The sequence below is a fragment of the Falco naumanni genome, chromosome Z, assembly GCF_017639655.2.
Source record: "Falco naumanni isolate bFalNau1 chromosome Z, bFalNau1.pat, whole genome shotgun sequence".
Taxonomy (NCBI): Eukaryota; Metazoa; Chordata; class Aves; order Falconiformes; family Falconidae; genus Falco; species Falco naumanni.
The window spans coordinates 55,687,112-55,710,533 of record NC_054080.1 but is presented as its reverse complement, the minus strand read 5'-3'; the positions used below and the strand labels follow the sequence as shown (position 1 = coordinate 55,710,533).

The 23,422-nt window shown below is 36.6% G+C and overlaps 1 protein-coding gene across 18 annotated transcripts in view; it reads left to right on the top strand.

The window, feature by feature from the left end:
• JAK2 (Janus kinase 2) overlaps positions 1-23,422 on the top strand; it is a 91,756-nt gene that overhangs the window by 49,173 nt on the left and 19,161 nt on the right. For all 18 annotated transcript variants that reach the window (XR_005825781.1, XR_005825780.1, XM_040580968.1 and 15 more), the window contains 15 exons: positions 540-663; positions 1,436-1,553; positions 2,122-2,267; positions 3,613-3,934; positions 6,276-6,395; positions 9,817-9,974; positions 11,366-11,477; positions 13,185-13,371; positions 14,824-14,951; positions 15,499-15,633; positions 17,138-17,225; positions 19,283-19,410; positions 20,223-20,361; positions 21,646-21,797; positions 22,847-22,997. Coding sequence is in view for 16 of the 18 variants with exons in the window: in XM_040580968.1 (XP_040436902.1) it covers positions 540-663; positions 1,436-1,553; positions 2,122-2,267; positions 3,613-3,934; positions 6,276-6,395; positions 9,817-9,974; positions 11,366-11,477; positions 13,185-13,371; positions 14,824-14,951; positions 15,499-15,633; positions 17,138-17,225; positions 19,283-19,410; positions 20,223-20,361; positions 21,646-21,797; positions 22,847-22,997 (2,208 nt within the window). In the remaining 2 variants the exon portion in view is untranslated. The remainder of the gene's footprint in view (positions 1-539; positions 664-1,435; positions 1,554-2,121; positions 2,268-3,612; positions 3,935-6,275; positions 6,396-9,816; positions 9,975-11,365; positions 11,478-13,184; positions 13,372-14,823; positions 14,952-15,498; positions 15,634-17,137; positions 17,226-19,282; positions 19,411-20,222; positions 20,362-21,645; positions 21,798-22,846; positions 22,998-23,422) is intronic.

Here is a 23,422-nt window from a genome sequence, read left to right as displayed (position 1 = left end):
GGAATATTTCCCAGTTTTGTTTAAGAATATATGTTTGGGTTTGTTCTCAACTGAGCTATGAAAATGTATGTAAATGGTGGGTCGTTGTCCTAGTCATCATGACAACTTCCTTTGTATTGCTTTACTACTTAATTTTTCATCTAAAATCTTAAAATCAATGCCCAGATCTGTTTTTTGAAAAAGTAAGGAAAAAGGTTATATAGCTGTTACTAAACTGAGATGCTAAGAATCCATTGTATTAAATGCCATACAGAGAAAATATTGTAATCTAACAGTGAAGTACAGGGTAACAGGTGAACACAGTCTGCAGTCAGAGAACATAAAGGAAGAATGAGAAAATAAAGCAGCAAAACCAGTCTGCAGGTTATGGGATGGTGATTTGCAATGCTGTTGATAGTGATAGAGTAGTGCAATGCATAGTTCGAGAACGTATGACAATCTACTACTTGATCATCTACCGTGATATTTTTTTTAAAATAAGGTGGACTCTTTGTGAAAACCATTTCCTATAAACATTTATTTCTCTGTTCTTTGTTTAGGTATCATGCCAGTGTATCATAACATGTTTGCACTTATGAGTGAAACTGAGAGAATGTGGTATCCTCCAAATCACATCTTCCATATAGATGAAGCAACCAGACTCATCCTAATTTACCGGATAAGGTAATCTAAATCAAATATTAAGTACTTTTCATGGTAAAACAATACTATGTGAGGAAACACAACCAACAAGATACTTAGTTGAACTATAGTTTCTCTAAGAAGTTATGGACAGATGGTGATATTGGGTAAGAGATAGATAGAAGTATCAAAATTATTGGAGTAGGTTTGAATGGCATTTTATCAATTGTCTATATACTATGTTTTCAATGTCAGACTGAAGAAACAAAAATGAAAAATACAGCAGAAGTAAAAATAACATTTTTCTTAGTAATGATACCTCTTATCTCCTCTGTGCTTGCCTATTTGAAGTTCGTGGTAGTTCTGAAGTGCAGAGTAATTATCCTGTGTAGCCAGGCAGATGACTGCAATAGAATCATTTTTCTCTAACCTGATTTTTGAATATGGACATCTAAAGCTACAGTCACAGTTTTGTTCGTTTACCTTGTGTAGTGTGGCCTGAATGTTTCTTTAGGAACTCTCTCAAAGGAAACTGGAAGACAGTAACACAAAATTCTCTATATTCTGATTGAGGAGGAGAAGTTTGCAGAGCTCCTCATCCCTACCAGTATAGCTTATCACCCTTCTTAATTGCTGTAGTACTTTTAAACACCAAGAACTGGATCCAAAGCCTTTGGTTGGCTAACTGGGGCTTTATATTGATCCTCCAAACCAGCCAGCATGAATTAGATATCTGTCTATGAAAGTGATAATGTCTGGTGCTGGTAAGCGAAAGAATCTGTTCATTGATGTTTGCTTAAATATTTCCTAACAGGTTTTATTTTCCCCACTGGTATTGCAATGGCAGCAGCAGAGCATATCGGTATGGTGTCCTTCGAGGTGCAGAAAGCCCTGTTCTTGATGATTTTGTCATGTCTTACTTGTTTGCACAGGTATGATTTGCTTGTTTATTTTTTAATGCAGATTGGTAAAGCTTGTTAGTATTTATTCCCTTCCATGTCTTCTGATAGTAGCTGTGTATGCTCTTTGACAGCTTGAAGCCCACTCAAGATGAAAAATAAATTCCATGTCATATTGTGTATTTGGAGAGATGAAGCTTTAATAGCACTTGTGGGGGGGGGAGTGTGTTGCTCCTTTCTTGTTCCACTACATTGTGGAAGTCTTTTCAGCGTGACTTGCATTTGGAACTGGCACAGGGTAGAACATCCTCTCCATATTGACCTTTTTGAGATTTAAAACGAAAATACTTTGAAAACTGTTTCTAAACGTGATGGTAGCTGATACCTATTATGAATATGTGCAGCTTTTTGTGGATGAAGGGGTTCATTCAGAAGAATGCTGTCATTACAAAAAAAAAACCAACAAAACAACCAACCACAAAAAAACCAAACCCAAACAAAACAAAAAGCCAAAACAAACAAAAAATGCCACACCACAAAAAAAGACTTTGAGCAGCAATGCTGCAGTTTTAATTTGCTTTCTTGCCTTCTTGTTTCACAGTGGCGAGATGATTTTTTGGATGGATGGATACAGATGCCTGTTACTCATGAAACACAGGAAGAATGCCTTGGAATGGCTGTTCTGGATATGATGAGAGTGGCCAAAGAAAAGGACCAAACCCCACTGGCTATTTACAATTCAGTCAGGTGACTCCGTAATTCATAATTATGACACCTATCTGATATCTAAACCAGTATTTTTGCATGTTAGCATCTAGGAGGAGATGTACAGCTGTTGACAATTGATTTATTCTGGTGCAATGATTCCATAAATTTACCTGTAGTGTAAATTATAAATTAGTAGGAAAATTGTATCATGGTTGCCATTCATGTTTTTGGCTACCAGGATTTGATTCTCTTAATGAGAGGTAAGGCAGCAGCTACTCAAGTGGGAAAGGTTGTAAGCAATTGTTTGAGCTGGGAGACAGCTCTGGAAGTTATCAGATCCCACCTGTGTTCAAATCGGGACCTACTTCAAAGTCAGATGAAGTTACTCAAGGCTCGTCCAGTGAAGTTCTGAAGATGTCCAGAAATGGCGATTCCACCGCATCTCTGGGCAGCTTTATCCTGTGTGTGATCATGCTTGCTGAGGAAGATTTTCTCTCTATCGAATAATCTCTCAGCTATGATATTGATTCTCCTCTTGTTGCCTCTTGTCCTTTCACTGTGCATATGTGAGAAGAGTCTAAGTCTTCTCCGTAACCACCTGTTAGTTCAAGACAATTAGTAGAACACCATACTTGAGCCTTCTTTTCTCTGGGCTGAACGAATCAAGCTCCCTTATGCCTCTTCTGTCATGTCGCGTGGCTCTTAACCATCTTGGACCAATGTCTGCTAAACTTGCTTGAGTTTATCAGTTCACTTTGGTTAATCAACCTAATTGGTTTCCTCTCCAGCTGAGTTAATTCTGTCCCTGATTAGTACTTAATGCTTGATGTTTGTCTTTTAATGAAACCTAGCAGAAGTGAAAAACAGAATGAGACAACAACTTGGCCAGCTCATTGCAGGTGACAAAGTACTCTTTTGCCCTCTTCATGTAGAATACAGACTGTGATATAGGAACTTCAGTGAGAACCTACCACAAGTTCCACCTGCTGTATTTTCAGCCAGGAAATTTGTCCTCTATCCGTGTAGTTGTCTCTATCCATGTGGCATCCTCTTTCCAGCTTCTACATCAAAGCAAGCAACTGTGTAACTTCTGCTGCTTTACCTCAGTACTTCAGCAAAGACTAGAACAGACATGTCTGGATTTATGGAAAATGCATTATGTAATATATATTGAAACTTGAGTGAGGGGAAAAAATGGAAAATGGAAGAAGACAGGGCTGTATTTTAAAGAACATACAACAGATTGAATAAAGGATACTTGATATCCTACAGTTCAAAGAATAAGGTTACATTTAGAGGAAAAGATGTTTTCATATTGACTTGTTTAGAGCAGAACTAATTATCTTTGCTGGATTTAATTTTTTTGCTGATTATGTATTCACAGCTACAAAATGTTTTTGCCTAAATGTGTGCGAGCAAAAATCCAAGACTATCACATTTTGACGCGAAAAAGAATAAGGTACAGGTTCCGCAAATTTATACAGCAGTTTGGCCAATGCAAAGCTACTGCCAGAAACTTGAAACTTAAGTATCTTATAAATCTGGAAACCCTTCAGTCTGCCTTCTATTCAGAGGTTTTTGAAGTAAAAGAACCTGGTGGAGATCCTTCTGGAGAGGAACGTTTTGCAACCATTGTAATAACTGGAAATGGTGGTATTCAGTGCTCAAGAGGAAAACTTAAGGACTGTGAGACACTAGCAGAGCAGGTAATTTCTTTTATTATTTTAATAATGGTGCAGTTTATCATGTAGCAGAGTGATTAGCTTATATTGGAAATTCTGATTTACCCCTGGTAAATTTGGTGGGTAAATTTTACTTCACAGTGATGATCCAATTTGTGTTTGACTGAGGCTGACAGTAATGTACTGACTTAAACAGGGTAGGATTTCGAAATTATTTTTTATTGAAGTATTAGAGGAAAGTCAGTACTTGAACTTGTAATACGTCTGTGCTTGACAAACGAAACAGTGTTGCAACTTTGTTACTGTAAAAAAATGATTGCGAAAAAGTAATGACCGTGTCTCCAGGTGTAGGTAAAATGCACAAATTCCTCAAATTCTCTTTGAAAGCAAGGTTTTAAGGACTCCAAAGCCCAGGTAAATTTCCCTATACCTATTTTCTGCTGCAGTTAGACTCCTACCGGTGTCTGAGCTAGCAAATTTAAAGTGACATTTCTGTGACTGCAGAGTCCATGTACTCTTTGTTCAGGAATTAAATGCTAAAATTATTTGAGTAAGTGCCAGTAATGGTGTGCTGATGCATTTTTATTCATCAGTATTACTTCTTTTGTGTGTGATTTACCACCATAACTATTCATGTTGTTGAATTCACCAGAATCTGATATATGTTGAGAGTGGGAGTTTTCCAAAGGTAAAATTAAAGGCAAAATGGAGCATGTCAGTTTTCCAAAATATTTGTGTCCATTATTTTGGTAGTTTTGATTCATAATATATAGCAGTCAAGACCAAACTACAACGGGTTGTGTTTTTACAGTGTGCTGTAACAATTTGTAAAAATACTATTTTTTTTTTTAATACTTAAAAATCCAGTTACATACCCAGATGCTTTGAGTGTGCTGTTCTTCGAATATTTGTAGATTGACATTAGGTCCACTTACCTCATTCATAGTTGTTATTTATCAGCCCTCTACCTTTCCTAATTTGCATGTAAATGCCAGTTATTCTGGTTGAGCTAACATAAATGTCACATTTTGCAATTTCTAGTTTTATTTGTACAAAATTGATGCATGCAATGCTTTTTGGGCCTGGCAACCAAGCCTGTAGTAAGAGTAGTGTTTAAAATGATTGTATTTCCTATCGAGAATGCCAAATTATTTTTTTCATAATTAACAGTGTTATCATCCCACTTACAGAGACGCAATGTAGGCTGCATTTATTTTCATTGGTGCAGAAACTGTTTATAAAATCGGTTATGAAAATTTAGTAAATTAATAAGGCTGCTTGAAATATCATAACTCTTATTTCAACAAACTGTAGTGATGTATCTTCATTAAGATACTGAATTGAAACAAAATTTTCATTTTTTTTGAAGGCAGGAATGACATATGTATGGTAGATTGTGAAGAAATTTGTTTGCCAGTTCACATCTCCAGCAACTAGATGGCCAAATACAGCTTCAGGGTCTTCAGTGCATTTGAGCTGATTTATTCTAACTGATACCCACTGAGTCTTACGACCTTGATTATTACACCTGTTTGTTTTAGGATAGGATATGCTTGCAGCCATATAAATGGGTATTCTGACTTGAATAAAATCTAGTTGCTTTGGAACAGTAATTTTAGATAGCTAAATCTGCCTTCATTTAAGGATGTTAAGTTCTATTGAAAACAAAACAGTGTACGATTTATAAGATATTGTAATTTGGCTTGTGAAAGACTGAAGGAAGTGCTACAGATCATCACAGTATCAAAGACTACCTGAACTTCTTATGAAAAGTAAAACGTGTCATGGATTTCCCATGTAATTAGGATTGATGCTTCAAGCTGCCTAGTCAGTGATAGCCATGGCTGGTGGGACAGCCTTCTCTTAGACCCTTTCTTCATTCGTACTACATCCATGTCTTTGGTAGCAGATTCTGCAGCTTGTATTACTCTGATGAAGCTATGACATTTTGGATTGTTAACAAACTTTCTAAGCCTCTTTAATCAGGATGTTAATAACAAGTTCTCAATTCAAAAAAAAAACCCACCATACAACAAAAAAACCTCCCCAAAGATTAATCATCATGTTCCAATGTTAATCCTCACAGAATACTACAGAACAATGAAGTATCTACAATAAAAAAAACCCTAACCCATAAATGAGTATTTCCATTCATGGTTCCTGATCTTTGTGCATTTTTTAATTGAAGCTTCTAGTGATAGTCCCATAAACACAAGACTTTGTAATAGTGTATTTAAGGTTTTATAATCCTCTTTGTTGCTAGTTTACAAATTGAGATTTGTAGGAATTCTGATGCTGCAGATAGGTTGGGGGTCTTTAGTTGCTATTTATGTTATTACTGACATGTAACCAATATTTATTGCAGGATTTACAAACATACTGTGATTTTCCTGATATCATTGATGTCAGCATTAAACAAGCAAGCCAAGAAGGCTCCAGTGAGAGCAGAATTGTCACCATTCACAAACAAGATAGCAAGAATCTGGTCTGTTTACTTTGCTTGCAGTTTTTTCAAATACATTGTTGTTTTGAGCAGACTGTGTGGTTGCTGTGGTATTTATACTGTCATATAAGCAATTAGCATGTTAATTAACCATGAAGTAAAACTACATGCATTTCAGCAGTATAAACAGTGTATTGGAACACCAAGGGTCTTTTGCATTCAAAGCTCTGTGCATGAACTGAAATAAAAATAGATTTTATAGCTGAGGGTAATTTCTGATACACAGATTGGTTCTTCTCTTTCTTGGAGTCTTTAAATCTGAGTCTGTGGTTTGATCTATTGAACATACTGTTTCCTTACTGTCATGGTAAGCTGTCTGCCAGTGACCAACACATTGAGAAAGGCTTCAAAATACGCTGAAAGTATGATGATACACAGAAAATGAGTATTGGCGAATTTAATGCCATTCTGATAATGTCATTGGCAAATTAATGTTGTTGCTTTTACAAAGTATTTTATACATGAATGTAAAAAGTAAAGTTGTTTCAGTTTGAACTCCAGCGTTACACTCGAGTCAGACTTTCCAACAGGTATAATTCACATAGTCATGTGGTGGATTGACTTTGGCTGGGCACCAGGTGCTTGACAAGCTGCTCTATCACTCCCCTCCTCAACTGAGCAGGGGGAGAAAACATGACAAAAGGCTTGTGGGTTGAGATAAGAACAGGGAGAGATCACTCGCCAATTACCATCACAGGCAAACCAGACTTGACTTGGGGAAATTAGTTTAATTTGTTGACGTTCAAATCAGAGTAGGATAATGAGAATTAAACCCATATGCTAAAAAACCTTCCCCCCACCCTTCACTTCTTCCTGGGCTCAACTTCACTCCCTAGTTCCTCTGCCTCCCCCACCAGCAGTGCAGGGAGATGGGGAATGAAGATTCAGTCATTTCATCTCCTGTTGTCTCTACTGCTACGTCTTCCTCACATTCTTCCCCTGCTCCAGCATGGGGCCCTTCCCATGGGAGACACCTCTCCATGAACTTCTCCAATGTGGGTCCTTCCCGTGGGCTGCAGTTCTTCATGAACTGCTCCAGCATGGGTTCCCTATGGGTCCACAGGTCTGTGGGCAAACCTGCTCCAGCATGGGCTCTCCACAGGGTCACAGCCTCCTTCAGGCATCCACCTGGTCCAGCGTGGGGTCCTCCATGGGCTACAGGTGGAGACCTCCATGGGCTGCAGGGCACAGCCTGCCTCACCATGGTCTTCACCACAGGCTGCAGGGGAATCTCTGCTCGGGTGCCTGGAGCACCTCCTCCCCCTCCTTCTTCACTGACCTTGGGGTCTGCAGAGCTGTTGCTCTCATACAGCCTCACTTCTCTGTTATACAGCCTCACTTCTCTGTTCTGGCTGCTGTTGTGCAGCAGGTTTTTTTCCCCCTTCTTAAATACATTATCCCGGAGGCACCACCACTGTCACTGATGGACTTGGCCTTGGCCAGCGGTGGGTCCATCTTGGAGCTGGCTGGCGTTGGCTTTATCGGACATAGGGGACGCTCCTAACAGCTTCTCACAGAAGCCACCCATGTTAGCCCCCCAGCTACCAAAACGTTGCCACTCAAACGCAGTGCAAGTTGTTGCTTCCTTTATCTCCATGACTGATCTGTGAGCCTCCAGGGCTCCCCAGCTCAGGCATTTGTGTGATAGGAGAGCTTCCTTCTTGTGTGTGTTCGAAAAAACTGTGTAGAGTTTAACTACTACTTTCCTGCAAAAATATTTTTTAAGATTCAAAAAATATTTCAATAAGCGTTACGTATTATTGTCTAATGGTGCTTTGAAAGAAAAAGGCATATGGTTTGCTTTCATTTATATAAGAATTATAATTCACTTTCATTTCCTGCACTAATAGCACAGGCCTGTTAGGAATTTGAATCTTTTTCAAGGCTTTTTACTGAAACATAAGAGTAGCTGGAATGTCTGCGATGCAGGTCGGTGGTGCTGAGAGCGTATTTCAGATCGGTGGAGGAGGCTTCCTTAATCTTGAGCCATTAGAATTCTCTTCAAAAATTTCAAATAGCAGTAGTTAGGTACTTGGCTGCATATTCTTTTGAGGCTAAAAGTGGCTTTCTAGGAGCTTGTCTAAAAACTACTGAAGAGTATGGCAGAGTAGGAAAAAGCACAGTAGCTGCTGGTTTGCTTGTGATTTATTTGTGTGTGGACACTTACATACCAGAAATAGCTGATGCGTTAATGAGAATTTGTGATTTAGTTCAATCTGTTACACAGCAACTAGAACTCATGGTAGAAATGTACTTTAAGAGTTTTAGGATACATGGATTGATTAAAATGGCTGGATTTTTAGGTCTGTGGTTTGTGTGGGTTTTCTGAATATGTCAAAACACCTGGAAAGAGAGTTGTTTCCAGGTCCTCTTTTAATAAGGAGTTCGAAGACTCCAGACAAATTCTTGGCATGTAATGAAATGCACCAGTTTTTTTATTGCTGTCTAGCAAAGAACTTGCCAAGGAATTGTGTTCAGGTACTAGGCATGTCCCGATTGTCATGAGCAGGCTTGTACAGCGTGTACTGAAGCCTGTTCTGTTGTGCTGTGCTACCGAATGAAATCTAGTGTGACTCTGTAGATGGTGAACACTTCTCTGTTGAAGTGGACAGCCTTTTATGTTCTGATGCGACTGTCAAAATACTAAGAAAATATAGATAGCTAGATAAAAATAGACGGTCTTCCTTTATTGGCAGTAATAAGTATGTTATGTAATTTTGTCCTGCTCTTACCTGTTCAGTGTATTCTGCATAGACCTTTTCCACACACCGCTTTCCTTTGACCACATTATTCTTCTCCCCATTTCCATCCATTGCATCTCTCTTCATAGCAGTTAAAGGTTAGCTTCTATCTAATCCAGCTCAGGATGTCAGGTTTTTCTAACTACTAATTAATTTTTTAGGCAGTTCCTTTTCTAGAGACTTTTCTTTGCTACTTGAATGTAGCCCCTTAGATAAGTGAAGGCTTATCTATAGGATATCTATAGATAAACCTTAGATAAGCAAAGGCTTTCCTATCAGAAAAAAATAACACTGTTTCCAGTGCAGTAGGGTCTGCCACAGTGTGTGGTATCTACTCAGTTTTTCCATTCAGATGTTCCCTTTTGTCAGCATTCCTCTGCTGTTTGATGTATTTAGAGTAAGGGGGTTTTATGGCAGATTTGTTTAATTTGGATTTACTTTTGAACACTGAAGATTGCTAACAAGTTTTGGATGACACCAGGAAGGTAGAACTATACAAACAGTAGTTAAAAACTATTTTTATATCTTTACTGTATGTATATATGTTTGTAGCTTTTATACCATTACCATATCCAGGAATTTTGTGTTGCCTGCTAAAAATGGAAATTCTCTCTCTTTCTCTCCCCCCACCCCACACCTTTTTTCCCCTGACAATTTAACAGGAGGCTGAATTTCAGTCATTAAGAGAAGCTCTCTCCTTTGTGTCGTTGATTGATGGATATTACAGATTAACTGCGGATGCCCACCATTATCTCTGTAAAGAAGTAGCACCACCTTCAGTCCTTGAAAATATCCAAAGCAATTGCCATGGACCAATTTTGTAAGCAATTTTTTAGCAATATAGCAAGGTGATACTATTTTTGAAAGATGAACTTTAGTTGACCGTGAACCATGATGGACATCTTGAATTGTGTATTTATTTAATTTATGTAACATAAAATGTTTTACATTTTTCCTCTTCTTTTTCACTTTGCAAAATAAAATACCTTCTTAACATAATTTAAAAAATAAATTAAAAGCTTCTGGTTTTAATTTTCTTCCCTTAGAATTCTTTTTGTTTTGAGTGAGATGGGCAGCAAAGTCTTGATGCTGTATTTACTGAATTGTAGTTACTACCATGGCAGCAACATGCGGTGTCCTAGACAGAGGATCTTATGGCGTCACTGCAGCCCTTCTAGCAGTTTATATTATCTAGAGCTGTCAAAGAGAAAAAGGCAAATTCAGACAATACTCTACGATACTTGAGCAAGGATTGCGAGCCATATAAATTGGAAAGTTGTTTTGTTTTTAAGGGATGTTGTCTCTTTGTCTGCTTTCTTTGTTACTTGGGGTTTGTTTAAAGGAAGGTTCGTACCTTCACTGAATTTTTTAAAAATCTTTTTAATTGTTCATATGGTATTATTTATTGTTTGCAGATAGAAGTGTTTTTGTTAGGCAGAATAAAAAGGGTATTTGCTTTAGCTACAGAAAGCTCGAAAGCTGATACATGCATGAAACTAGCATACTCTACTTGGCTACTACAGAATACCTCTGTAAATTTCCCAATGTCTGAAAGAGGATAGGTGCTATAACCTTCAGAAAAGGAGGATGATGACAGGGATAGAAACCTATACAGTTCTAATCACATTTCTTGCACTAATGGCTAATGCTGTACATAAACTGTTTTTTAGGGCTGTTTAGAAGGATGTGCTATGAGTCTAGATCTTTCCAAGCCATTCTGTTCCTCATTCCCTGAGATAAATAGAAAGAGTTATCTAGCAAGACTTGTTTAAAGGGAAATTGGTTCTTATAGTAAAAAATGCACCACTTTATCTCAGCACCACTTTCTTATTAGCCCTTTCCCAAGTTAAACCCACCTACACAGATATTTTGTCAATTTTAGCTTCTTTTAAGCTGGTTTATTATGGCTTCTTCCATAATGGATGTTTAAAGTCATATCATAAGCCATGGGGAATGTAGTTCTTTAGGCTGTAGGATTTCTCATTACATAAATAATTGTGGTGTTCTCAGTATTAAGAATTTTTAATATACTGCTGTCTGCATAAGCAGCCACCCTGAACGCTGGAATATAAAAGGGAAAAAAGATTAACTTAGCTGTAAAAAGTTGGGAGTTTCAATTGTTGCTGTATTAGATATCCGATAATAATGCCAATCTCTAATTTTCCTGGATGTTGAAATTTTGCAATATTAAATATTTTATTTTTACTATAGCATGGACTTTGCTATCAGTAAACTGAAGAAAGCGGGTAATCAGACTGGTTTCTACGTTCTTCGTTGCAGTCCTAAAGATTTTAAAAAATACTTCCTCACCTTTGCTATAGAGGTTTGTATTCTACCTTAGATAGTACCTGTATAATCCTTATTGCTTTATGATGATGAGCCTGGGAAGTTCAGTAAATTATTCTGAGAATTCTTCAGAATGTTTGTCTGATGTGTATTCTGTAGCTACTTCTGTCAGATTAGCCAGCTTTGAGGTCTTGCGGGAAACATCAGAATACTTGTATGGTAAAGAATCACTAATGGTACATACCGTATGCTTATGAGAACAAGACAAGTAGAGGGAAGAGAGCTTGAGAGTTGTGGGAGTGGTGACATAGCTTTTGGGACTGTAGTAAATGTTTGGGTGGTGGACCAGTTTGGGGTGTTTTTTCTTTTTATTTTTAAGTCTGAGGATTTTTTCACTTGGATTTTTTCCTGGGATTTCTGCCTACCTCCCCGCTCTGGAGCGGGGCTTGGTTAGGCTGAGATTCAGTTCTTGGCGATCTGGGAGTGGCACTCCTTCATAAGTTCTTCTGGGTTTGGGTTCTGTCCACATCCCCTGTACTGGGCCAGCCACAGTATTTGGCAGATGTTACATCAGCACAGATAATCAGGTGGATATCTGGTGTTAGGTAGAGTGGGAGCCACCCTCAAAATGCCTGCAATTCTCGTGCAGCTAAAGAACCAGATGTACCTCTTCTCTGTGAGATTGCAGTTAGTGATAATACAGTACCTTAATATGGGTGTTAAATCATTGTATGATCTTGTTCTGAGAATGGCCTTCTCTTTAATTAAATTAACACAGCTGCCTTTGGGTTTTTAACTAGGAAAGGTAATACCTGGGTTTTCCTGCTGGTTTGCAGCAAGCTAGTATGTTTGCTAAATACTGTCAGAGATATGTGCATCTCTGAAAACAATAAAATAACGATATGTGGATGGAGAAGTAAATGGCCATTTTAAGATCAGTTTCACAAAAAATGTGACATCGGGTCAGTGAAGTATGTCTGATAGGGAATTTTTTAGTCTAAGTCCCTGTCTTAGTCTAAAGTCTAAGAGTCAAGCTTGTCAGTTAAGCCTGCTGTTAAGTGACCTAGCCATATTTGGATGTATTTCTTTTTTCTTTCTTTTTCTGAGTCTTTCTGGGCAAGCAACTAAAAGGTGTTTGAGAATCAGAATTTTTTGAAACATTTTCTGTAGTGTTGATGTGAAAGACCATTGAAAGTACTATTAAAAGCTCCTCTGGTTTAAAAATGTTTAATGAGATATTTTCAAGACTCATTGTAAAAATAACTCAGTGTATATTGAAGATCTGCCCTAGGAACTAATTGCTTAGAATTGTACTGTAGACAACAGAAAAATAGAAATACAGATGAGATGTCCAAATGCTTGTCAAAATAACGTGGAGCATGAGCATTTGTGCTATTACTTTCAGCAAAATTTTGTTTTGACGTTGCCCCTTGTAATGGTGAAGAAGCTTTCATAACTAGCTCTGAAGGATTTTTTTCCTAGGATCTGTTATCTATTTTTTGAGCTCCGTCTTTGCAGATTTCATAACATTTGTTTTTCTTAGCATCAACATGCTAATTCCAGTGATCGGGGTAGAATCATGTTTTCTCAGTATCAATATTACATAGTGAGAACAAAATAACAAATTATGGTAATATTTTGCTGAAGCATTTCTTCTTTATTTAGTAGAGTGTCATACATTTAAATAAGCTTTCAAATACTAAATATTGATCAATTTTATTTTTAATGGAAAAAAACTTCACAGCGTGAGAACACCACTGATTATAAGCACTGCTTAATTACGAAGAATGAGAATGGAGAATATAATCTTAGTGGAACCAAGAGGAGTTTTGGTAATCTTAAGGATCTGTTGACATGCTACCAGACAGAAACGGTCCGTTCAGACAGCATAATTTTCCAGTTCGTCAAATGCTGTCCTCCAAAACCAAAAGGTAAGAGAAAGATTATTTCTAAGCAGAGGGGTTTCCAACTTTTAAAGATTTAAAAATAAATTAACACTAAATGACTCTCATCTAGGTAGAGATATATGTTTATGTGGGATTTTATAAATTTCGCTGACCTATTTGTTCATCTTCTTAGTCGTAGTTTTCAGCCCTAGTGTCTGCCAAATTTTACTTCTCAGATGGTCTTCCAGAAAGAATCATGGTAGCTGGTTTCCTGATTAGAAGCAAAACTGGTTTCTTAATTGCAGTGGATTGTGTGCAGCAGCATTTCTTCTTCGATCAAGTGTTTTCATGTCTTGAAAAGGAAAGAGCTACTAAATGATACATTTCTCTCTGAGGATAGTTCCATGAGCAATGAAACCAACAATGCCAGTGAATTTCTTTCATTGTTTGTTGGCATCTTAGTCAAATTGTGCCAAGGCTGCCGTGTGATTTCAGATCCTCTTCAACACTGAAAAATACACAGAGAGTAGAGCTTCTGACTGGGGACTGGATTTTTCTTAAATTTGTGTTAAAGGTCCTAGCTTTGGTATTCATAAAATCTTTCTCTTTTATGAATTCTGATGTCTGCCCTTTTTGCTTATGGTAAGTAGTACTACTTACAGTCAATATTAGTCTTTGTATCCGAGTCCCTCTTTAAACAAAAACTTGAGATGGCAGACTGATACCACTTTTACCTCTCTCAAATTTGATTGAAATTAGCCATGGATTCAAAAGCTTAGACAAGATTTGACAACTGAATACATATGCACATTACAGAGAACAATTTTGAAACCTCATTTCCATTGAAATAAAAAATTATACATGTATCAGAATTATAAATTATTGAATAAATATAATTGCACATGCATACACACAGATATCCACAAATACGTACTGATCAGCTTCAGTTTTACTAACAGACCTTCACTACTTTGTGGAGAGTCTTTTTGCAAAATCACTCTAAGAATTACTCTGGTAAACATAAGGCAATAAGGATCACTAAAGTGTTGCTAGGGCAAAAATATGTAAAACCTTTAAAGAGACATCAGAAAGATGCATGTCCTTAACAGAATGACTTCGTAATTTAAAAGAAGAAGGTGATTTATGTCCCCTTTTTCCATCCCTGATTGTTATTACAAATACAGCAGAAGTTAAAATATGAAAGGAGGCAGGAGTAGTTTCAGAATGTTTGTCAAAAGCAGGATTACTTCAGAAACTTAAAATAGTAGAGTGAACCCAAATGCTTTTGCTGATTAAAAAAAAAAAAAAAAAAAGCAGACATTTGAATTTGTTTAATGAAATTCTGTGTGGCTTTTTGAACAAACTGATCTTGATATGATACCTTCTTGCTGGGTCAACATCTTCTCATTAATAATCCTTCTGAAATAATACTGTTTGAGTTTTATATTTTACAAATTTACTTTGTTTTTCTTTTCCCCACCCTCTTTCTTCTCCCAGATAAATCAAATCTCCTGGTTTTCAGAAGCAATAGTGTTTCTGATGTACCTTCATCACCTGCGCTACAGAGACACAATAATGTCAACCAGATGGTCTTTCACAAAATCCGGAATGAGGATTTGATATTTGTAAGTGCATTGGTTGCTTCTTCCATTGCAGATAGTTGGTTTAATACACACTAAGTTTTAAACTCAGTATATGTTTAAAAGAGCTTACCTGAACTAGGAGACTTTGCTGTAATCAACCTTCCCTTAGTTAAAGTTGTGAGAGAGAAGACTTTTTAAAAAAAATTTCCATTAACACAAATAATTGTGGTTTGGTTTTTTTTTTTAAATAAGAAGCGTCCTTTTGACTGCAATAGGAGTTGTTTTCTTTACTTCTGTACTTCTGGGGATGCTTAAATATATCTTTAATAGCAATTCCTTCCTCTCTGGTTCTTGCAGCAAGTTATTTTCTGAGATCCTTGAGAAATCAATAGAAAATAAGCAAGGATTTAAGCTGTTTCTGATATAGTTGCTTCTTTGTCTGCTCAGTCTGACTCTAAAGGTGTGATAACTGTCAAGATTTGCATATGTGTTACTTAGGGTGGTTGTTTAAGAAGTCTTTTGCAAAACAGGCAGAGATTTTATTTCACACACACACACACACCCCATCTGTATCCTTCCTTTCTTTTAGGAGGAAAGTCTTGGACAGGGCACGTTTACTAAGATTTTCAAAGGTGTAAGAAAAGAAGTGGGAGACTATGGCCAGCTCCATCAAACTGAAGTTCTTTTAAAGGTGCTGGATAAAGTGCATAGAAACTACTCAGAGGTTGGTGTGATTGTTGACTGCGGTATGATACTTGTCCATGCTATGTTGAGCCTTGCTTTTCTTACAGTAAACAAGTATTTGTTACATAGTAGAGAGTGGTATATTGAACTGAGCTTATTCTTGGCCTTGTGACACTGAGAGCATGTATTTGGGACAGGTCTACTTCCCAAAGCTGATGGACATTATTTCCTCTCTCCCCACCACCCATCAGAGAATTCGGGGCTACCTACTGAGAGCCAGAGAACAGTTTCTTCATACAAGAACCACAGAATTGCCTTTAGTGGTAAATTAATTATGTACAGATGAGTGACCAACATTTATGAGAAATTACTGTTTTGGTGGACTGTCATCAGTGTTTTGGAGTCATACTGATTTTCCAGTAGAATCAACAGTTCACATCAAGTCATAAAAAATTATAAGCGTTTAGGTGTGAGAAACACTTGCCATATGTAGAATCATCCATAGTCATTTAGACTTTCACTGTTTGAGTGAAGCTGCAAGCAAACCTGAAATGTCTTTTTGCAAAACCTAATACAATGGTAATATAATTGAGCCCTGGATTGTATATGTGAGAATTTAATTTTAAAGACTTCAACAAGATGTAGTAGTGCTTAATATATTAATGTAACTTTCTGTGGTTGTTTATGTTGTATATATAATTGTATCACATTCCTAATTAATCTAGCTGTATTTATAGCAAGCCAAGAGAATCAGTGCATTGTTCACTGAATTTTTCAGTTACTTAAGACAAATCTGTATGAAAATGTGAGTAAAAAAGGAAAGGACACTTTGAATAGCTAATATTTATAAGCAATGTAGGCATACATGTTCGACAATTGAAAACAATAAAAAACTGAACCTCATATTTTAATTTTAATAAACTGGGTAATACACTTACATTCAGTGTTAAAAGGACTAAGAGTACGGAAACACAAGTATAATCACCTGAAGGAAAATTTGCTATTTTTGACCTTTTTTCATTTGGTGAATAATCAGTACACAAGCAAGCATAGCTGGAGATGCCACTGAAGGGAACAAAATATTGCTATAGAAATAAAAGCATCTGAAACCTTCCTGACAAGGTTGGGTAAGGTCTTATAGTAGTGGATGAGTTATATAATACTTTTAACTTAATGATGTGCTTTGAGGAAAAAGTTGGAAAGAGAATAGTTCATTATGAATTCACAGTTTACTTTCATTCCACGTCAGTTAACTTAGTAAAGATTCTTTTTAAAATGTTGAGATACACCTGCCTGCAGAAAAAGGGATTGCTGACCTCTCTGGAGTGTGGATTATCAATTATTTAAATTAAAAAATACAACTCATATCTACAACAACCACAATGTAATATATGTTACACAGAGTCTTTGCAATGAGATAGAAGCTGAAACATTTTTAAAAATACACATGGTTTTAATGAATTTGTTAGAAATTCTGTGTTGGGTGGAGGAGGGCTTGTGTTTTCACTGATACGTATTCTCTCAATCTCTCTTGTTTCTCGAAGTCCTTCTTTGAGGCAGCAAGCATGATGAGCCAGCTTTCTTACAAACATTTGGTGTTAAATTATGGAGTCTGTGTATGTGGAGAGGAGAGTAAGTAGAAATTATATTTTTATACTAATTTTATACAGCTGTCATTAGAGTTTGTCATTGGTACTGGGGAAAAAAAGGGGGGGGGAAACTAAACAAAACAACTTGTCACACCAGCTGGAGACCCAATATGTGTTCACATTGCAGAGATATCAGTCCTGGTGTCTGAGAACTGGTTAATATGGTCATAACAAAGAAAACAGAAAAAATACAGTCAGCGTGAACAGTAACCTCTGTAAATGACTCTGTCATGTCTGTTCAGAAGTGAGATTTTCTGATGTTTTGCTGTATTTCTGGAACAAGCTTTTGAAATGCCAGAAAAATTGTACCCTTAACATTGTGTCGATGGTGGTTAGCTAGAAAGGGAATCGCTTGGCTACCCAAGAAAATCTTTGTTTACTGTGATCAGGAACACAGAAACTGCCACCCTTTCCCACCCACTTGCTGACTTCATGAGCACAAATATAGCCTTGGGAAGTTTGGTTTAGAGATCCCATTATTTCAACAAAAACACCACAGAATATTAACAAAGGTAGAATCTTTGCATTGTCTACAGAAGTAGAATGTGTTTTCAGTTTGGGTTACTGCATTGTGGCTATGTATTAATAAGGTTTTTTTAAGAACACCTGAAATACATTTATAACAACTTGTAATGACATCTTAATTTTGGACGGGTATCATAAGCTTATGTGTGCTATCTTCGAATATTTGCTGTCTTACTTTGGCAGTTTTTCCTTTTCATTCAGTATTTAGGCAGAAATGTCAGTTTGCCCTAAAACATTTTTTTGTGTATGTTTGTAGCAAAAGGAAGTGTTTTATAATAACAGTAAAAGCATATTAGGTAGATGGTTGCCTGTTTCAGAGTAGGAATTTGCAAAAGGGAGGGTGAAGTCTGTATCAGGAGTTGCTTCTTAGGAAGATGGAAAAGGCACAACACATTTGGCCAAGAACTTGTTATGCCATTAACACATTAGTGTTACTCGTGTTACACCCATGAATGCTTTTTGCCTAGTTTATTCATTGTACCAAGCTTGGGGACTATATATAAAATTTCAGGTAGATCAGGTATATAATTAAAAAAAAAAAAAAAAGTGAAGATGTGTATGGTTACTTGTTTCTTCTTTAGGTCAGTTACCCTCTATAGACAGTTCTATTTCTGAAGGCAAGAGACTTATTACAGCTTAGTAAGAGGCAGTTACTAAGAAATCAGAAGACAGGCTGTTATTTTTTCTGTGGGTTACATACTTGATGTACAGATTTGATGAAAATAGCTTCGCATAATTGTAAAAAACCAGTTTGCTGTCTATAAAGTAAGTTTGTTATAGAAACCAGTTTATTTGTTATACCCAAATATAATACCAGTAGTTTCCAGTATCTTTACAGTCTAAATGGGATCATTGCAATGTGAGCGAGCATCTTGTAGCTGAAGGCAAGAGTTCAGTCATGCAGTGTGAAATCATTGTATTAAAACTGATGAAGACTGTGCAGTACTACAAAATGGGTCTTGTTTCTTAGGTTATTCACTGAACAACTGCATGGAGTCATATGTATACACAATTTTTTTTTTAGTGGAGATATTAGCCTGTTTTCAAGAAGCCTGTTTCCTTTGTCAGCAAAGCACCATATTTTTCACTGGTAATATAGATTGTAAACTACTATGTAGTGAATGACTTGAATGTTATTTGACTCACTACATTGATATTGCTGTTACATTACTGTATCAGAAGTTAAAGTTATTTATTGTGCCTTTCAAGTGACGGTGGAAAGATGCTCACTGGATTTATTAAGGTGGAAAGCTATTCTGTACAAAAACCTATTAAATCTAGTAATTTTGCATATGAGAAGAGATTAGGTGTGCTTCCACACCATGACAAAGCGTAAAGAACATAGAATAGTTGTGGGAATACTGAGATGTCATACAGATTTGAATTTAGTTAGATCACCAGCAAGGTATCAGAAAGATAAAGAGATGGGTATTACCAGAGTAATGAAGCTGTCCTGAAATTCCTTTATTTGTTGTTGGTTTTTAATTGTTAACTCCTGTTACTACTTTAAATCAGACATCCTTGTACAAGAATATGTAAAATTTGGATCCTTGGACACGTACTTGAAAAAGAACAAAAATGTTATCAATATCTTGTGGAAGCTGGAAGTAGCCAAACAGTTGGCATTAGCCATGCATTTTCTGGTAAGTAGTTTGTTCTTCAGTTTTGTTCATGACTGAACTGAAGTGTTTCAGGCTAATAGATGTAGAATGGCTGAGCTTATTACCCTATTCCCTGAAACTCTGCAGGGTATTTGTAAACAGACTGGTCATATACCAGATAGTGGATAACCAAGGACAGACCTTTGTATCTTGCACAAAGTGTAATTTAATTCCCAATTCTTTTTTAATGCTTTATGTTTCAATGTGAAATAAAAACACATTTCCAGTAAAAATTCTTCCCTCCCCACCTCCCCAGGAATCAGTCCTCCTTGATTTTTCCATGTCAGCTCGTGATGCTGAACATAATCTATTTCGTGGTAGTGGTAGTAGTTAACCACTGGGAAAACATGGTACTTTTCAAACTGCTAGTACATTCCTTTTGTGCATTAGGTCCCAACCTTACAGTCTGTTTAATTGTACATAAAGGCCATTATTCAAGACAGGATATGTGATTACATGAATCTTCCCTTTTTTTTCCCCTTTAACAATTTAAATGTTTTTATATTAGTTTTAAGTGGATCATACTGATGGATCAGTATTCCTCTGAGTTAACATACATCAAATATTTTTTAACTCAAACTTTAGTTAGATGCATAAAATGAACAAAAATTGGCTAGAAACTGTAACTCTTCAGAGGAACTGATGAAATGTCTGAGGTCTGATCAATATAATCTATGATCATTATTTTCTCTGCTTGATGTTTCCATCATGCTGTGTAAAGTATTGTTTTTAAATACCTCTTCAACCATAAGATTTTTTTTGTCAGTATGCAAAATATAAATTTTTATTCATAGGAGGATAAAGGCCTTGTTCATGGGAATGTCTGTGCAAAAAACATACTGCTTATCAGAGAGGAAGACAGGAAGTCTGGAAACCTTCCGTTTATAAAACTAAGTGATCCTGGCATCAGTATTACAGTTTTGCCAAGAGACAGTAAGTCTTTGTATCAGCTTTCTTGTTTAATGCTTCTGACTTGAAAAACAAGTTTGGGTTTGGTTTTTGTTTTTTTTTCTGGCCACTGTCTAAGGTACTTCTGTTACCTAAGTTCCTTCATCTGTCTTTCACTTTAGAATAACCTCTGCAGTGCTAGTCAGAAGTTTTGAATGTATATTTTATATCAGTGAATAGCTACATAGAAACCTTTTTTTCCTGCTGTTCTAATTCTCAAACTTTTTTTCACTGGTAGAACATTTAGTATTCTATAATGTACAGCATGTAAGTGCTGCATCTGCAGGTAGCTGCTGGACTTGGCATCGTATGATTGGTCAAGGTTAAATTGTTGTATCTTATGGTTTGGAGAATCTTCAGAGCTGAAAGTAAATGCACTGTTGAAAATGATGCCGAAACAGTTGAAAATCATCTTCACTGCTTTTCTTGGTGAACACCTGAAGCCACTTGTGGCTAAAAATACTGGATTGTCATCTGCCATTGGAGCCATTCTGATGCTTTATAAACAGCAGAATTAATTACATGAAAAGAAATGGAAGTGTAAGATTGTTACACTGATGAAACTGAAGTAACCTTACTATTCTTTATCTAGTCCTTTTAATCATTTTGGAAGAGTGAACACACTCTACGCTTGGTAATTTTATACATGTCAAAAGAAAAAACACATCTAAGAGACATTGCAGTATCATTATTTTCCAATAAACTGTTTAAACTCAATGAGAAGCCTACATTAATCTTACGAGATCTCATTTTAAGGAGCTTTAAATCAAATCACTACAATACTATCTTTTAATTTGTTACTAATCAATATCAAAAGTTTTAAAATAAGGTAGTATGAAATTCCTTGTTATGGCACCTTTTGCTGTGCCGCTGTGCCACTGTCCCAGAATGTGCCAACCACTAACAAAGTGCTTTTTACCCTTTGCCATCTAGTTCCTTTGTGGTAGCTGCTAAATCTTGGTAACACAGAGGGAAATTAAGAAGTTAGAGTGAAAATATGATGTGGGAATTATGTTAAGGCAGTTTTATAACATTAGATTTATTTTACAACATAACTAATGGTCGTCTGGTCTGATGCATAAATATTATTTTTGTATACATTCTGTAGCTTTTTTTTAGGCAGGAGCAAAACTTGGAAAGGATTTAAAAGCACATTACAGAATGAAATAACCTGTGTATACTGAAGTAATTTTTACTAAATCAAATGTCATAGAATTTTCTTGTTTTATTATTCATCTTAACATGATTCATCTTGGCATGATTGCACAGTTCTTCTTGAGAGAATACCATGGGTTCCACCTGAATGTATTGAGAATCCCAAACAATTAAGCCTGGCCACAGACAAGTGGAGTTTTGGTACTACTTTGTGGGAAATCTGCAGTGGAGGAGACAAACCTCTGAGTGCACTGGATTGTTCAAGAGTAAGTATTGTTTTGCAGTCAAAGTGTCCAAAGAACTGTTACAATGTAAAGCATCAGCTGTTGTCACTGTATCAGCATGTAAAGTGGTGTGTCTATGACCACTGTAGGTAAAGGGCACTTTTACTGGAAGATGATGATCAGAAGTGATGATTTGAGGTTTTTTTTTTATCTTGCTTTTGATTTTTATGGGGGCAAGGTAAGTTGCCAGTATTACCTTGTTCATGTTGTTGTTGCTTTGTTGCAACACATTATCATTTTAAGCAAAAAGTATTCCTAACAATGTATATGGATTTTAATTGGCATTATTCTAGCCATTGAACTTCTTAAATGCTGTAAGACTTTGTTGCAGACAGTTCTACTGTTTTAGCTAACCAGAAATGTTAACTTGGTCTCAACTAGGGGCAAGGGAAACACATTCCATAAAAATATTACTTCTTATATACTTGCTTCCTTAGTTGGAAGCAAAAAGATTATCTTCTTTACTGCACTACCAAAAGACTTGTAGTATCATTTTTATAAACAGACTGTTACCTTCTCACAAAACCTGATCTGATTTCTCAGGTGTTGTAATCAGCTCTTACAGTAAGCTACAAGGTCTACCTAGATCTACCTTATAGATACCTGGGTATTTCAGAAGCTGCCCACATCTACTGTACTAATCCGCATTCTTTCATAATATTTATGAAGCTTTTTACAATCGGAGGAGCTCAGCCAGCGCACAGGTGGATAGAATTTTCTGCTGGGCCAATCCAGTTGAATTTTTATGAAATCATCAGTAAAGGGGAGACAGTCTTTCTCATTCTCTTTCTCTGTCTTGTTATCTTCCACCAGTAGCTGACTCTGAATTTCTGAACTGATTACTCTAAATTATGCCAGTCTTGCTACATTGTCACCCTTGGCTTTCAGGGTAAATTGGTCAGGTGTACATTCTGTGAGGTAACAAGTCTAGGTTGAGAGCTGTATTTTTTGGCTGCTGTGGTGAAAATATTGAGGCTTCTGCAGCTCTTCATGGTTGTATATTAAAATGGCTATTATCTATTTAATTCCAGAAACTACAGTTTTATGAAGATAGGCACCAGCTTCCTGCCCCCAACTGGACAGAACTAGCAAACCTTATAAACAACTGTATGGATTATGAGCCAGATTTCAGGCCTTCATTTAGAGCAATTATACGTGACTTGAATAGCCTGTTCACTCCAGGTGAGTGTGATAGAAGAACTCACTAGACAAAAAGAACCCTGATTCAATTGGTTCATTTTCATCAGTACCTTCCTTTATGGTATGTTGACCCACAACCACCCTCTACAGCAGCCCCAGAAGTCTTAAGTTCATAAGGACCCTATATTACTGCTTCTTAGCTTGTTCTAAAATAGAGCACATTAAAAGTGAACATTATCATTCAAAGCAGTTTTCAGGTTTGATTGACATCTTTCCCAAACATTCTAGCCTCTTAATCAAGTACGTTAATGTCTTCCTTTCTTTCTTTTTCTTAATAAAATAAATAGGTATCTATCTTTTTTCCGAGTGGAAGACGCATGTTATCACAAGCATTTGTGAAGTTTACTTTTCTCCCCTCTGCAGTAGTGGAGCTGTTGCACAATAGTTGCTAAATTTGAAGTACAGTA